Below are 16,092 nucleotides of genomic sequence, written 5' to 3' on the forward strand. Positions count from 1 at the left end.
TAAGGTTTGATTGACAGTTGCTATGCTAGTCTCTAGAGGTGTGTACCTATGGCGCTGAGGGCATGGCTGAGCTCCAGGTTGAAGGCGTTGATTGGCACCTCGTCACAGATGGGCAGTACGGCCACAGTGGACAGGTTACTGGCCGGGTTGGTGACGTCAGGGCTGGATGCTACGCTGGACAGGCCGAGGGCAGAACCTGGAGAAGTACGGGGTGAGAGAGAGAGAGTGTAATACATGGCTTTATCTAGAGGACAAAGAGGGCAAGTGTGTGTATGCATACAGTACATGCCTGTGTACTTGTGGGTGTGTGTCTCACACACACACACACACTCACCTGAGAATGGTCCGCGGGCCTGTTGCAGGTTCCCCAGGATCTTCTGTCCCAGCAGGTGGATCAACCTGGTGACCACCTGTGGGTACCTCCTCTTGATGTTGTTGAGCGTTCCCTCTGGTAGCTTGACCAGCTCTGTGTCTCTGACCGCGTGGACCGTGGTGGCTCTGGGCTGTCGGGTCAGAGCCTCAACCTGGAGAAAACAGGAGGAGATAGTAAGAGCTCCAAAATCATGGGATTTAAAAAGGTATAGCGTCCCCAATGATCTAATATAACCCAAACATACACTATACACACACACAGGTCTAATATAAATAAATTAGGTTGACTTTATTCTGAATATTAGCTTTATAAACTAATATAGTAACAACATATTCTGCCTTTACATAGAAGACCAGAACGATGACAGCTGTAGAAATGGGCCAAAGTCTCACCACTCCTATGAGGTCTCCTCGACCGTACTCTCCTACCAGCTCCTTCTTCCCGTTAGCTTTACGTATAACAGAACGGAGCCGTCCATTCAGAACTATGTAGGTGCAGTCCGACTGGTCATCCTGCCTGGAGATAGGACGAGAGGAGGTGGAGAACAGCCACTTCAGTTTTCATCAGACCCTCCCACCCCCCCCCCAAAAAAGAGTTGTTTGGTTTCAGGACAGTGTACATTTGAGCGTGTCTGTGCAAGGCTAGAGTTCGAAACGTGTCAAAGAAAAATACCTTCAGATAGGGGATATTGTCAGTCAGAAAAGGTTTACCTGCTTGTAATAAGAACTAATACAGATTTTCTGGTCAAATTAAAAATACCGTCATAAGAGAAGATTTGTCCAGATACCTATAGAGGGCTCTGCCGGCCTCCACAGCCATCCAGTCTATGGCGAAGTCCATCTGTCTGACGAAGGGGGACATGCGGATGGCTACGGTATGGGCTGCACTCAGAACCACACTGGGCTGTTCTCTCATGATCCTAAAGACAGGGGGCAGCACAGAGCACACCAGATTAGGAAGAAACACACAGACAGTATCTCAGGGGAGAGGCAGTCACTATGCTTAAATATCACAGGAAATGATAAACAAAGCTAGGGTTAGGAGAAGTGTTTGCCACTTTCGAACCACTTCCGTCTTTTCTACCATGACCAGATAGATAGTAATAACCAGCATCTTATCAACAGTGAGACAGTTGTGACATAGAACGAGAAATGCATGTTTGGAACTGAAGCCAACCTACTTGTAACAGATGGTTTAATATTCAACAGTCAGTGACTACTGGTATATTTACATTTCATGTAATCATTCAACAACCTGCATTCCTCTACTTCTAAACCCGAGTTAGGCTTATACTAAATGTTCCAGCTTAATGCCCAGACTGTGAACTATACCCCTTTCACACAGAAGGGTTTAGTCCAGGGGTTACCCTGTTCCTGGAGTGCCACGGGTACAGCAGGATGTTGTTCCAACCAGGTACCACACCTGACCGACTGAGCTAATTGATCAGTTCAGCGCCTAAATTCAACACAGCTGGTCTTCCAGGCCGGTTAAATCAAAAACAGGAAGTGCCTGCGGCGCTCCAGGACCAGGCTTGCCTACCCCCCCTGCTTTAGTCTCTTTCTAGTGTGGTCTCTACTAGACACCCACTCGTAGAAGTCAGACTTGGAGATCTTGAGGAAGGTGCAGTCTCTGTTGGCCTTGATGGTGAAGATGAGGGGTTCTCCAGTCAACACGGCCAGCTGGCCCACCATCTCACCCGGCTGGGTGACAAACAGACACACCGCATCCTGCTTGCCGATCATCCGCTGGTACACGTGGAGGCAGCCGGACAGGACGAAGTGGAGACTTACATCCTGAGAGGTGAAGAGGGAGTTCAGATTTCAGGATTCATGTTTTGTTTTTGTGTGTTTAGAGGGGTTGAAGAGAGGAGAGTAGAGGGGGTAAGGAGCTGGGGAGGGGAGAATAAAGTGTATGGGAAAGAGAGGGATTTAGAGGGGAAAGAAGTCAAGGAAAACATTAAGGTATGATAGGAATCTGCGATATCAAAAATCTATAATGTTTTGGAGACGTCTCCCTCATAAAATTGGGGGATTAAACAGTCAGGTTGGCATGTATTGTCATGACGATGTAGACAATTTTGACTTTGCAGCTGGCCCATCTAGCGGAAATCGCTCAGTTCTGCCTCCATGGCAAGATTCGTGACAAACGTCAACCTGAATTAAAACAGAGGAGAGGACAGAGGGAAGACATCTCTCCAAGCCTCAGAAAAGTACCTGGTCTCCTTGTCTAGCCAGCACAGTTCCTGCCTTGGCGTGGTGCAGAGTCACTCTCCCATTCAGCAGAGCAGGGTCCTGGCAGAAGAAGGAAAAAGAACAGAACGAGAGAAAGAAAGAGTGAGACAGCGATAGAGGGAGGGAATGAGGAAACGCTCTTGGTGGTGAAACAACGTCTGGATTCCCCTTTTGCTCTCCTGGGCTGCAAAGCAAGAGGGTTGGCAAATATACGGACGGAGACAGAACTTTCGATATGGTACATTTCAGACGCTCGGTTCCAACCATAACAGTAGATTGTGAAATGGAACTGTAATCATTTTAGATAAAAGCAGTCAGAGGGAGAAAGTGCTGCTTGATGTCCAGTATGGAGACATGTTTTGAAAAGGGGGAGGTGCTACTTGAACTTGTCCGATAAGAACACTTCAGGCTTTGCATTTCAAAATATATTGTCTAGACATGGTACATTAGCCCAAAGGACAAAGTAGATAGCAACCATCTACTGACCATGTACTAAGGTCACTAAGCAGTAGTTAGTACTAACCTCGATCCTCATGAGTTTGAGGAGCTCCTTCAGGGCCTCCTCGAACAGGGCAGGGCTGGGGCGACCGGGGACGGGTCCTGGTCCTGGTGAGAACTGGTTGTCCGGACCCCCTTCCTCCTCGGGGTACAGGTACACCCCCGACGGCACCTCGTCTACGGTCACCCTCCTCTCCCGCTGGTCCTGGGAAAGGAACAGAAAACATGGAGGGACATGAATGTCAATTACAGTACACTGTGGCTGGTCTACTTTGAAGTGCAGATCTGTGATGTACAAAGATAAGAGTTAGTGGTCTACTTTGAAGTGCAAATGTGTATTTTAGTGCACTAGGATGACTGTTCGTGAATAGATAAACTGTTGAATTACAAAAAAATGTCTGTTTTGATTTTATTTCAAATGTAAATACATATTCTGAGATGTCACTAACATCCAACCTTGTGTGTGTGTGTGTGTGTGAGCACGCATGTATACTGACCCGTGAATAGGTGGGTGGTGTGTTGCCGTCCTCAGCGGAAACGGAGATCCGTCCCCTCTCGTAGGCCATATCGAAATCCGACCGCAGATTCTTCTGCATGCCTGTGTGTAGACACCACACACACACACACCACAGAAATCATGTTAACACAAACACGTGTAAATGCCACTGTCAAAAACCTGAGAAGCAACAGAGATGAAGTTACATACTAAGAATGCAGATGTTACCATACGGACAGAGAGAAAAGAATGGGAGAGGACAGAGAGAGGGATCGAGAGACCGACAGAAAGAGGTACTCACCGGCGATGTCTACAGGCATGGAGATGGTCCTGCTGAGGGTTGGTGGGACTGTGGCTCCATCCTTCCCAGGATCTGGTGCGTCCTTCACGGCGGCCTCGCGGTCCTCCACGGGCACGGTCAGGCTACCGAAACGCTTGCCGTGGCGCTGGGGGCTGGTGCGGGGCACGGGGTGGGGGGACAGGGGCAGCAGGCGCAGGAGCTGCATCTCCTATAGGGAGGGGAGGACAGAGGCATGGGAGAAAGAGAGAGAGAGAGAAGAGGTTAGGGTCAATGAAGACAGTCTAGCGTTGAATTACCATCGTTATAATTACCAGGTCAGCATTGAAAAGTGATTAGCGTTAGCGTTGAATGACTCAATCGTCATGAAAACAGCATGTCTGATGTAGCTTCAGCTAATGAAGTAGCATTCCTGGTAGATGAAGTAACAAACAGAATGTTCATGTGTGGGTGCGTGTATGTTTGAGGATCTGGGTGGTATGATGAATCGTGGCGCTGTGTGTGTGTGTGTGTGTGTGTGTGTGCGTGCGCGTGTGTGTGGGGCGCTTGACTCACATGGCTAAAGAGCTCGTTGGTGAGCCCTAGGTAGTTGTGCAGCGCCAGAACGGTTACTCTTTGGAGACGAACCATGATGATCTGCATGAGAAGACAGAGGGAGGAAAAGGTCCCGTGAACATCAAGAGAAAAACGCACATCCACACCTGGTGACAAACACACACACACACACACACTGCAGCTTACCTGGACAACCCGCACCAGGCTCTCAGGGTACTTCTCAAAGATGGAGAGGAAGGCCTCAACAGGTAGACGCAGTACGGTGGACACCTCAGCCGCCCGCGCCGACACCGTCCTGTACGGCTTCTGGTGTCCCTGAAACAGACGCACAGTGATAAGGTTCACTCACACACACGCTCTTAGAATATACTGTAATATACTGTGTTGGGAGTGGTTTTCACATGCTAGCTAGGTGTACCTGAAACAAACACAACGACAAGGCTCTTTCATCACTGTCCTATTTATTTAACTAGGAACAAATTCTTATTTTACAAAGCCGGCCTATCCCGGCCATTGCAGTGACTTGGGTGAAGCCTTTTGAAAAATGTCCCTGTGACCCACGCACTAACAAAAAAACTGAAGTACTCAACAAAATGTTTATAGTCACAAGCCAAGAAGAGGGAACTAGCAGAACCCACCAGCAGAAACCATTGCTTTAGAGACGTTTTCCACTTCCTTTTGTCAGCCGTAAAGCAAGGGCTCCAGGATATGTGTGTCAGGTAGTTTTCCTGTCTAAATATAGGAGTTACATGCCAGCTACCAAATCCTCTTGACTCTAAAAGGGTCATGTGTTTAATAGTTCACTGTATACTTATAGAAAGAAAAAAAAGTCCAAGCGTAAAAGCGCACTTAAGCCACACTTGTCATATCATAGTGCTGCATGATATAACATTAAATTGCGAAATCATCATGACTTTGATATGATTCAACTTTGGAGGCTATGATTCAATGCTAGATTTCCCTGACTTGTTCCTTGACTAAGTTCAAAGTTCTGACTGAAACGTGATAGGGACAGACAAAGGGGTGACTCAAAACAAGAAAACGACACGTGCATGGTGATTTAGGGAGTGTGGAATGCGGGACAGGAAGTGGGCGTGTCTTACGGTGATGACGTCCAGGATGCTGAGGAGGCTGTGGACACTGTCTCCGGGGTACACCTCCTTCACCACACCGTCCTTGCCGTCCTAAAAACAAACACACAGGGGTAAAACAGAGTATGTCATAACAAATGAACATAGACAAAAAGGCACATACATTTTTGTGTTTAAAAAAAAAAGCACAGAAAAACACAGGCAAACAGTACAATTGACAGTTATCTTGAAAACATTCAGTTCATGTTAAGTCATTCCAATCTTTGCCCAAATGCAAGTTCATCGTGGCCATAACTATCTAAATTCAGAGATCATTCCATTTGATCCTTTTCCTCCATATTGGGATAATCTGACTCAAACACTAATAGGTGCTAATCATTATTTAAATGACCTACAAGAGAGTTAATTGTTAGAGAACTGTAAGCCCTTGATGAGTTCCTGTTTACTCGTTAGCATGGATGGAGGCTCAATTGTACAGAAGGCAACAACAAAAAAACTAAAATGTAAATGTCTGGCCATTTGTGTACATGAGAAACACACACAGGTGCACAGACACACGCATACACACACACACTCCCTCTCTCTCACCATTCCAGTAAGGCACAGTTCTAGTTTTCCGTCCTGCACCACGTAGATGCTGCTGTCAGGCTGGCCCGGTCTGAAGACGTACTCTCCCTGTTGGAACTGCAGGAACACCATGTGTTTACACAGCTCCAGGAACAGAGGCTTCTCAAAGTGGCCCAGCACACTGCAGGGGGGGATAGAGATGGAGAGATTACTACACACACATTTGCGCACACACAAAAAAGGTGACTGACTGACCTACGTATCACCTTGCATCATTAATAACTACTCAATATTATTTGAAGATCAGTGAGTCACAATTTACCCATGATACATGGTGTTTTGATACTCGAACACACACACACACACACACACGTCTCCTCCATATAGATAAGGACTCCACAACATCTTAACACACACAGAGAGTACACTCTACACACAAACTCGGAGAAGTCCCTACGTACCGGACGTTCTTGAGCATGTAGAGCACCTCGGAGGGCAGGTGGGAGTTGGCCACGTCAAACTCTGTAAGGTCGGCCTCCAGCACTGAGGGAGGAGGCTCCTTAGCTACCAGGGTGGGCACTTCCTTCTTAAAACGCAGAATCCTGGAGGGAGGAGAGGGATGGAGAGCAGGATGAGAGAGCGGGAGGACAAATGTATAAGAGACTATTGTTCTCTACTCTGTAGTCACTAAGTTCGTTAGCATCATGAATTAGAGTAGAGTAGACAGGGTAAACCGTGTTCACACACTTTTTGGCAATGTTGAGCATTTTCTGCTTCTTTTTAAGTCGTGGGCGTGTGGAAGAGGCTGTGCCCACCAGGGAAGAGGTGGACTGGGACACCTGTGAGAGCAAGAGGTCAAAGGTCAACTAGGGCAAAAAAAACGCATTGTCAAACAAAAGGGTACCATTTTACTTTGCTAGAAACCCCAAAACGCATCCCACCACAGCCACTAACCTTGCGCATGATCTTTCGCCCATAGAACATGACCTTGTCCCTCTTGCGGAATCGATACTTGGGGGCCTCCTGGGCTTGCAGGTCTGTGAGGTTAAAACATACATATATGGAGATACTAGAGCACGAACACAAACAGTATGCCAATGTGAACAAGATAAAGTACCAGTATGAACATTTTAAGATACATTATAGCATTGTATAGCAAGCTAAAACCATATATTCACTAGCAAAACTGAAATGAACTGAGGGAAAAAAAGAAAGTTCTAGGGCTGACCCCATTTAGTTGACTGGACGATTGTTTGGTCAATAGGCTGTTGATCGACCAAGATTTTTTTTGTTGTCGAGCAGTCGCAAATGGATTTAAAAAAATTCCATGGCACATGAGACACCGGTCTGATTGACGCCTGTCTCAGTGGACTAACCCATTGAGGAGGCCGCGGGGATGCCGCGGTCCAAGATGAAAGGGGGTGTGGCTAAAATTCATGTCTCTCTCCAGAATGGGCTCTCTCCCGCCATTTCATAAAAATTCATTGTTTCATAACTTAATTGTGTGAATTCTTTGCCCTTTGATTGTGTCAATCAATTCCCCATTACATATATCAACAGTAGTAACCTACATTTACCGTTAATTCCCAATCTACAATGTTTGTTTGGTTATGGTAATTTCTGTTAAAATATTATTATTAGGTCTACAGTCGTTTACCATTCTCATTGTTGGCGTGGACACGTTGTTCGCAGTGCTCACAGCCTATGCTACACTTCTGAGAAAAAGTTTTGGTTAATTTCTTTCCATTTACGAGTTGTCAATTGATTAATTGTCTTTTGTTTGGAACGCTCCTGTGAATGTTAAGGACGTGCACCTATTACGCATATAGAAGTAGGCCTAGGCTACCTGGCCTGCGCGCTAATGTAGGCCTATAAAATGTGCCCATTTGGGGATGTCTGATAGTATTTCTGATTGTCTTAGCTCACCAGTAGTAATAAGCTGTATAGCTTCTCAAAGAAATGCTTTCTTCACCTCAAACAGAACGTTAACAAAGTCTGTTTTTAGAATCCATTTAGAATGACAATATTTGTCAATGCATTTGAAAAATATTTCCAGGGCTCTCCCTTTCGATAACCACTCGGCATGAAAGGGAAACATCTAATGCTCTGATCGAGTGGAAATGTCATAAAATACCTGGATTACTTCTTATCCCTTGTGTGACGACCCTCCCACTCTGTCTGCCGTATTTTCTCTCTTTGCTCTTGTTCCTTATTAGGATGCGGGTGGGCTGAGTTGGGAGGGTCGTCAGCTACATGGGAAACACCTGGGCTCGGGTGTGTCCCAGGATAAAGAGACCTCTTCCACAGTCGTTGGGAGACTCTCCATGCAGACACCTTGTTGTTTTTTTGGGTGTTTGCGGTGGCACCTTGCAACACTCTGCATTATTACGTTCAGGTATGCAAAACACTCACATTACACACACCATTGTTAATTACTTAGTTACTTTATTTAATAAATATATATTTTGATACTCCTTGCCTCCACGATGTCTCCCTATTGTTGAGAACTCTGAGCCGGTTCGTAACAAGTGGGGGCTCATCCGGGATTTTGAACGGATTGTGTTTGGGAGAAAACGTGGAGGTATGTTAAATTCTGTAGGTGTTGTGTTTGTATAATTTGTTAGTTTGAGTTTGGTGCTCAGTACTGGTTGCCTTTGTTTGTTTGGTTTGTGTGCTGTGTTGGAGAGAGTACATTGGTTAGTTTCCAGGCCCTTGCCTAGCCTGGAAATGCTTGTTCTACTCGCTGTTGGGACATTGGTCTGAGGTGAGTGCAATCAGCTGTGTACCTCAGTGGGAGATTTGGATAGGGTAGTGAAACTTACTACCCGGAACTATAGCCTTTTTCCCCTGATAGGCTTAGCGACGTGTTTCATTTTTGGAATATGTTGGGCATTGTTATTATTTTTGTGTGGTGTCTGTGGACTGAGCAGTTGTCTCAGGGGCACATCTGTGGCTTGGTGGAATCTACCAGCGTGCTGGGCGGTTACTTCCTTGCCTGCGGGCTACAGTGCATAATTACCCACCGCAAATCTGCATGAAGACTAGGGTTGAGTTATTGTAGGTTTTGGGGAAGCTCCATATCCCATCTCTTTTCTGTGGTGCCCGGTGTGATTGTATTTTCTCTTGTGGTCTGGTGTGCTCAGCAGAACCGTTGGAGTGACTATGAACCGTTGGAGTGACTATGAACCGTTGGAGTGACTATGAACCGTTGGAGTGACTATGAACCGTTGGAGTGACTATGAACCGTTGGAGTGACTATGAACCGTTGGAGTGACTATGAACCGTTGGAGTGACTATGAACCGTTGGGAGATGTTGTTTGCGTTTGTAGATGATACGGACTCTTGTGCGCCCTGTTCCTGAGTGTTATGTGACTGACCATTGTTTGGTTTTGTCATGTTCTAACTTTCCTGTCTGTTCCCTCCTGGTCTTGTGTTCTTCTTTCCTCTTAAACGTTGCTTCCTGTGCGCAAAGGTTGCTGAGGTCTGGTGAGGAGCTTGGCTGGGGCAAGTGGAAGGTGAACAGGTAACCTCTTGTCAATTTGGGACGCAGAGGCTGTGTCAATTTGGGACGCAGAGGCTGTGTCAATTTGGGACGCAGAGGCTGTGTCAATTTGGGACGCAGAGGCTGTGTCAATTTGGGACGCAGAGGCTGTGTCAATTTGGGACGCAGAGGCTGTGTCAATTTGGGACGCAGAGGCTGTGTCAATTTGGGACGCAGAGGCTGTGTCAATTTGGGACGCAGAGGCTGGTACGTTGTTCCGGGGCCCTTGTTGGTCCCGTTTTATGGGGGGGGTGTGACGACCCTCCCACTCTGTCTGCCGTATTTTCTCTTTGCTCTTGTTCCTTATTAGGATGCCGGTGGGCGGAGTTGGAAGGGTCGTCAGCTAAATGGGAAACACCTGGGCCCGGCTGTGTCCCAGGATAAAGGGACCTCTTCCACAGTCATTGGGAGACTCTCTCCATGCAGACACCTTGTTATTTTTGGTACCTTTCAACACTCTGCATTATTACATTCAGGTATGCAAAACACTCACTTACACTACTGATTACACATACCATTAATTACTTAGTTAAATAAATATTGATACTCCTTGTCTCCACATTGTCTCCCTTTTGTTGTGAACTCTGAGCCGGTTCGTAACACTTGCACAAATAGCCTACAGCTGTCCATAGCTCACTGGAGCGGGAAACTGAGGACCCAGAATATTTTATACAATGCTACAAGTTTGCTAGCAGGAGCTTCAGGCTTGAACCAGTTGATACAATGTTTCAAGTTTGTTGCAGACAGGCAGTGCATGGGATACTTTCTACCTGCAGGATGCAAAGTTTATATTTCTTGGCTTTATGTAGGCAACTTGTACATAGTTGGCAATAGAAGTTACTTTTAGAATTTAAATTAACCACATGACAATGATTTTGAGATAAAGACTATAATAAATTAAATGAAACTGTCATGAAAACGTGCATATCAAAATTAGAACTGGCACGATAAATTGGTACTCCAAGTGGAAAAGGTTGCCGACAACTTCAGGAAAAGATTTAGGCTATCTTGATCTCTGGCTTCCTCTTGAGTCATGGGTCTTAATTATTTCATTCAAACAGCGTGCTTAAAGCATCAGACAAGCTCAGTACATATAGTTGATTTTATTAAAACACATAGGGTGTCTATACACTACATGACCAAAAGTATGTGGACACCTGCTCGTCGAACATCTCATTTCAAAATCATGGGCATTAATATGGAGTTGGTCCTCCTTTTGCTGCACTCTTCTGGGAAGGTTTTCCACTAGATGTTGGAACATTGCTGCCAGATCTTCCTTCCATTCAGCCATTAGAGAATTAGTGAGGTCGTGCGATTAGGCCTGGTTCGCAGTCGGTGTTCCAATTCATTCTAAAGGTGTTTGATGGGGTTGACGTCAGGGCTCTGTGCAGGCCAGTCAAGTTCTTCCACACCTGGCATCTGCCAAACACAGTCCGTCGGACTGCCAGATGGTGAAGTGTGATATATCACTCCAGAGAACGTTTCCACTGCTCCAATAGCAGCGACCTTTACACCACTCCAGCCGACGCTTACAGGCTGACTACACCACTCAAGTCGTGTGCGTTGCAAAATAAATTTTGAAATCTATATTCAGTTATTGTGCGCCAACGAGCATCTGCGTTGCCAAGGGCTAAAATAGAAGTCAGTTCTATTTGTGAGGCGGTGCAAGTCCTACCTCTCCCATCTCATTGGTTTATAGAAGCAGGTACCCACGTGCCATCTCATTGGTTATGCCCACGTGGGTGACAAAGACGAACGAGGTCAGTGGCGGTAATGCACCTAATTTATGAATGTTGCCAATCACAATATAAAGTCAAGAGATGAAAAAGCCTAGGAGGACAGATGACTAGAAACGATTTTGTTGACCGTTATTGTGTGGATTAATTGTCGGAGTAGAGGAACCTTGTGCATTTCTGGTAAAATAACTCAATATTTATATCCCAGGACAAATTAGCTAGCAACAGCAACCTAGCTAAATAGACAAATGTTTAATGCTTTTCGACCTGTCCCCAAATTAATGTAATTGGTTCAGAGTTTGTTTTGATATTTTAACCTGCGTGTCGTGATCGCGTTTGGTGTGGGGGGACAAAATACATTTATGCACGATGGCGCAAGAGGGCAGCCGGTTTGGGTTCCGTGTTCGCATTGAGCATGCTGATCTTAGGTTTGTGTGCGGCTGCTCGGCCATGGAAACCCATTTCATGAAGCTCCCGATGAGCAGTTCTTGTGCTGACGTTGCTTCCAGAGGTAGTTTGGAACTCGGTAGGGAGTGTTACAACCAAGGACAGACGATTTTTTACATGCTACAACATTCGGCGGTCCCGTTCTGTGAGTTTGTGTGGCTTACCACCGTGGCTGAGCTGTTGTTGCTCCTAGACGTTTCCACTTTACAATAACAGCACTTACAGTTGACCGCTGCAGCTCTAACAGGGTACAAATTTGATTAAATGACTTGTTGGAATGGTGGCATCCTATGATAGTGCCACATTGAAAGTCACTGAGCTCTTCAATACGGGACATTCTACTGCCAATGTTTGTCTATGGACAGTACATGGATGTGTGCTTGATTTTATACACCTGTCAGCAACGGGTGTTGCTGAAATAGCTGAATATACTAATTTGAAGGGGTTTCCACATATTTATGGCCATATAGTGTATTGGAAAAATACTCAGTCTGACAATGGGGGGGGTGTCAGGGACAGCGCTAGAAAGCTTTTAGGTGTAAGTGAAGGGCAATCGCTAGTGTAACTGAAGCTAGCATTTATTTCATTTTGTAGTTATCGGAGAAAACGCATTGGAGAGAGAATGTGACACGTACTTCTGAGCTGGATCCTCCGCAGCATGAAGAAGATGAGGATGGCGATGAGGATTATGGCGATGCCCGCACCAATCACCATCCCCATCATCTAGAGAGAGAGACACAGAGAGAGAGCGACATGGACAGAGACGGACAGAGATGTAGAGAGACAGACAGAGGGAGATGTGGAGAGAGAGGTGTGCAGCAGCTGATTAGAACATAATTACAACAGCTTCATGGAATGAAACACTGCACACCAGACTACAACATACGAACTAACCATGCTAGTCTGTAGCTCTTCCTCCACAAACGCCTTGATGTTGTTAAACCCTTCCTGTTGGTAGACAAAAAAGACAAGTGAACAACCGTATAAAATAGCCTATATATACACTATGTACTGTAGACAGGGAGCTTTTTCCAGAGCTGGGAAAGTTCCGTTACTGAGTTAACTGACATAAAGGGATTCGGGGCTTAGGATTTGCCATGCCCGGGGAAAAGAATGTCAGAGAAGGAGGAATGATGACGTGAAAATGTTTCGTCTGGGTTGAATCAGGTCTGGATGACAATTTCCAGTCACCCGATGTGTTTAGTTTGGCCTAACTATTTATCAACATCCTCTTTTGTCAGCACCCCACCCCACTTGTTCTTTCCTTTGTTCATCCCTCCTTCTCTCAGTCCCTTCTTACCCAGCTTAACTCAAAAAGCTCCATATAAATAATGGGACAACATAACTCACTAACAATAGTTTTAATGATGATAATGATTATTATTATACAGTAAGCCTAATTGCCTTCTGTCAATATGGATTGAGTTGCCGTGCGCCCATGTCAGCCTGGCTCTGAGACCAACCATAGGAACAGTGACTGTCTGCTGCTTTACTCTACTGCACCAGACAATAACACAGAGCTCATTGAGATATGATGCAATTTGGCTGTGATCAGGTGACTGTACTGTACACAGCTGTGTGTGTGTGTGAGAGTGAGTGAGTGAGTGACTGACTGACTGAAAGGGAGAGGGAACAAGTGAGAGAGAGCCAAGAGAGATGTCTAACTCCTATGCCATACACACCGACACAGTTGGGGACCAAAGCATAGAGATTACAGTGAGAGTCTCTTATCTTTTGAGGTCTCTCTAACTCTAAATCAATAGGACACTTCTCTCCAGGAGGATATCGTAGAAATTGAGTGATGTCCTGCCAAAAGGACCTTCCCTGTTCTAATCCCTTCACTGATTAAGACTAGGCCCTATATGACTCATTGAAGGAGTGGAGATCCTAGCTCAGAGATAAGCTTATTTACAGTGTTGCTGCAATAGAAAGTGTGTGTGTGTGTGTGTGTGTGTGTGTGTGTGTGTGTGTGTGTGTGTGTGAGAGAGAGAAGGAGATGGCTGAGCTGACTACTGGTCACATAACCAATCAGATAGTGTATAACTATGGGGCAAGGCCAACGGGCTTTTAGTACTCTGGCTCTCAGCCAATCAGTGACAGAGCTGGAGGGGGAGAGCGGTCAGTGCTTATTGATCAGGAGAAGAAACGAAAGAAGGACTCAGCTGCAGTTATTGGTGAGAAGTTGGTTATGGTCTGACAGATGGTGGATAATGTACATACTGCAGAAGACATTTCAGTTAAATTCATACAGTTGTGCAACCGACTAGGTATCCACACACACACACCTCTCTCTCTCTCTCTCTCTCTCTATGGGAGCGGTACTGTAGTAGTTGGTGAGGTCAATGGGGCCAGAGTAAGTGCTATAGGAGAGGATTGCGCGTGTGTGTGTGTGTGTGTGTGTGTCCGTGTGTGTTCTTACTTCCAGATGGGCATCTGCATGTTCTTGGCCCTCTTGTTCCGAGGTGCTCTGTCCCATTCTAACCCCGCCTCTTCACCAGGCTGGTCCATCAACGGCCTCTAAGGAGACAAAACAGGATGTTGGCATCAGACGCAGGCTACTGTTTACGTCTCACACTCACTCAAGTAGTAAAGCAAATAGCTTTTTAGTAGCATGGAAGAGAAACCTGGACTTTTACAAAGAGCAATTACTAACAAAATTATACTAAATACTATCTAGTATGTCTTTATGACTCATTGCTCTTTGTAAAGGTTGTCCAGGTTTAGGGTTGCAAAATTCTGGTTACTTTCCTAAAAATGTCCAGGTTTTCCAGAAGTTCCAGGTTGGAAAATTCCCTGAATCAGGAGGCAACAAGCAGGAATACCAGAATACTCCAACCAGAATTCCTGGAAAACCTGGGAACTTTGGGAAAGACACCTATCCAGCTTTCTGAAAGGTACTGCTGTTTATAGATACATACTGTATATGTGTTTATGCATGAACAGCAGAGCCTCTCAGCCAATCCCCATCCGTCCCCTCCCCCACTGAAACTGGCAACATGATCATATCCCAGTCCCAAACCGAGTTAGAGATAATAACAGTGCTCCAATGACACACATGTAACGTCCCAAAGGGAATCCTATTCCCTACACAGTGCACTACTTTTGAACAGAGCCCTAGTCAAAAGTAGTGCACTATATAGGGAATACAGTGGCATTTGGAACACATGATCCAGAGACAGACAATCCTACTGTACCCAGATGGCATGGTACTAATACCCCCCCTCTTCCCATAACCATCTCCCTGAGGGCTGGTCCTCTAAGAGGGTTTACCGCCATCCCTATTTGGGTTATTCAAGTTCCTTGGTGTCCACATCAACAACAAACTAGAATGGTCCAAACACACCAGGACAGTCGTGAAGAGGGCACGACAAAGCCTATTTCCCCTCAGGAAACTAAAAAGATTTGGCATGGGTCCTGAGATTCTCAAAAGGTTCTACAGCTGCAACATCGAGAGCATCCTGACTGGTTGCATCACTGACGACAATTGCTCGGCCTCTGACCGCAAGGCACTACAGAGGGTAGTGCGTACGGCCCAGTACATTACTGGGGCTAAGCTGCCTGCCATCCAGGACCTCTACACCAGGCGGTGTCAGAGGAAGGCTCTAAAAATTGTCAAAGACCCCAGCCACCCCAGTCACAGACTGTTCTCTCTACTACCGCATGGCAAGCGGTACCGGAGTGCCAAGTCTAGGACAAAAAGGCTTCTCAACAGTTTTTACCCCCAAGCCATAAGACTCCTGAACAGGTAATCAAATGGCTATCCGGACTATTTGCATTGTGTGCCCCCCCACCCCAACCCCTCTTTTTACGCTGCTGCTGCTACTCTCTGTTCATCATATATGCATAATTACTTTAATTATACAATCATGTACATACTACCTCATCTGGGCCGACCAGCCAGTGCTCCCTCACATTGGCTAACCGGGCTATCTGCATTGTGTCCCACCACCCACCACCCGCCAACCCCTATTTTACGCTACTGCTACTCTCTGTTCATCATATATGCATAGTCACTTTAACCATATCTACATGTACATACTTCCTCAATCAGCCTGACTAACCGGTGTCCGTATGTAGCCTCGCTACTCTATATAGCCTGTCTTTTTACTGTTGTTTTATTTCTTTACTTACCGATTGTTCACCTAATACCTTTTTTGCGCTATTGGTTAGAGCCTGTAAGTAAGCATTTCACTGTAAGGTTGTTGTATTCGGCGCACGTGACAAATAAACTTTGATTTGATTACTCCTGGGATTTAGGC

General features: G+C 45.8%; 1 protein-coding gene across 7 annotated transcripts in view; it reads right to left on the minus strand.

Annotated features, from left to right (window-relative positions):
• LOC106586907 (patatin-like phospholipase domain-containing protein 6) overlaps window positions 1–16,092 on the minus strand; it is a 44,340-nt gene that overhangs the window by 16,907 nt on the left and 11,341 nt on the right. For all 7 annotated transcript variants that reach the window (XM_014174684.2, XM_045706971.1, XM_045706974.1 and 4 more), the window contains 19 exons: window positions 14,253–14,350; window positions 12,728–12,781; window positions 12,469–12,556; window positions 7,064–7,146; window positions 6,857–6,948; window positions 6,571–6,711; window positions 6,131–6,290; window positions 5,555–5,635; window positions 4,638–4,766; window positions 4,452–4,532; window positions 3,900–4,107; window positions 3,600–3,700; window positions 3,128–3,307; window positions 2,587–2,664; window positions 1,961–2,166; window positions 1,161–1,292; window positions 766–889; window positions 335–524; window positions 47–196 (listed from right to left, as the gene is read on the minus strand). In XM_014174684.2, the coding sequence (XP_014030159.2) occupies window positions 47–196; window positions 335–524; window positions 766–889; window positions 1,161–1,292; window positions 1,961–2,166; window positions 2,587–2,664; window positions 3,128–3,307; window positions 3,600–3,700; window positions 3,900–4,107; window positions 4,452–4,532; window positions 4,638–4,766; window positions 5,555–5,635; window positions 6,131–6,290; window positions 6,571–6,711; window positions 6,857–6,948; window positions 7,064–7,146; window positions 12,469–12,556; window positions 12,728–12,781; window positions 14,253–14,309 (2,335 nt within the window). In that variant the 5' untranslated portion in view covers window positions 14,310–14,350. The remainder of the gene's footprint in view (window positions 1–46; window positions 197–334; window positions 525–765; window positions 890–1,160; window positions 1,293–1,960; window positions 2,167–2,586; window positions 2,665–3,127; window positions 3,308–3,599; window positions 3,701–3,899; window positions 4,108–4,451; window positions 4,533–4,637; window positions 4,767–5,554; window positions 5,636–6,130; window positions 6,291–6,570; window positions 6,712–6,856; window positions 6,949–7,063; window positions 7,147–12,468; window positions 12,557–12,727; window positions 12,782–14,252; window positions 14,351–16,092) is intronic.

Source organism: Salmo salar, chromosome ssa02 (assembly GCF_905237065.1).
Source record: "Salmo salar chromosome ssa02, Ssal_v3.1, whole genome shotgun sequence".
Lineage (NCBI taxonomy): Eukaryota > Metazoa > Chordata > Actinopteri > Salmoniformes > Salmonidae > Salmo > Salmo salar.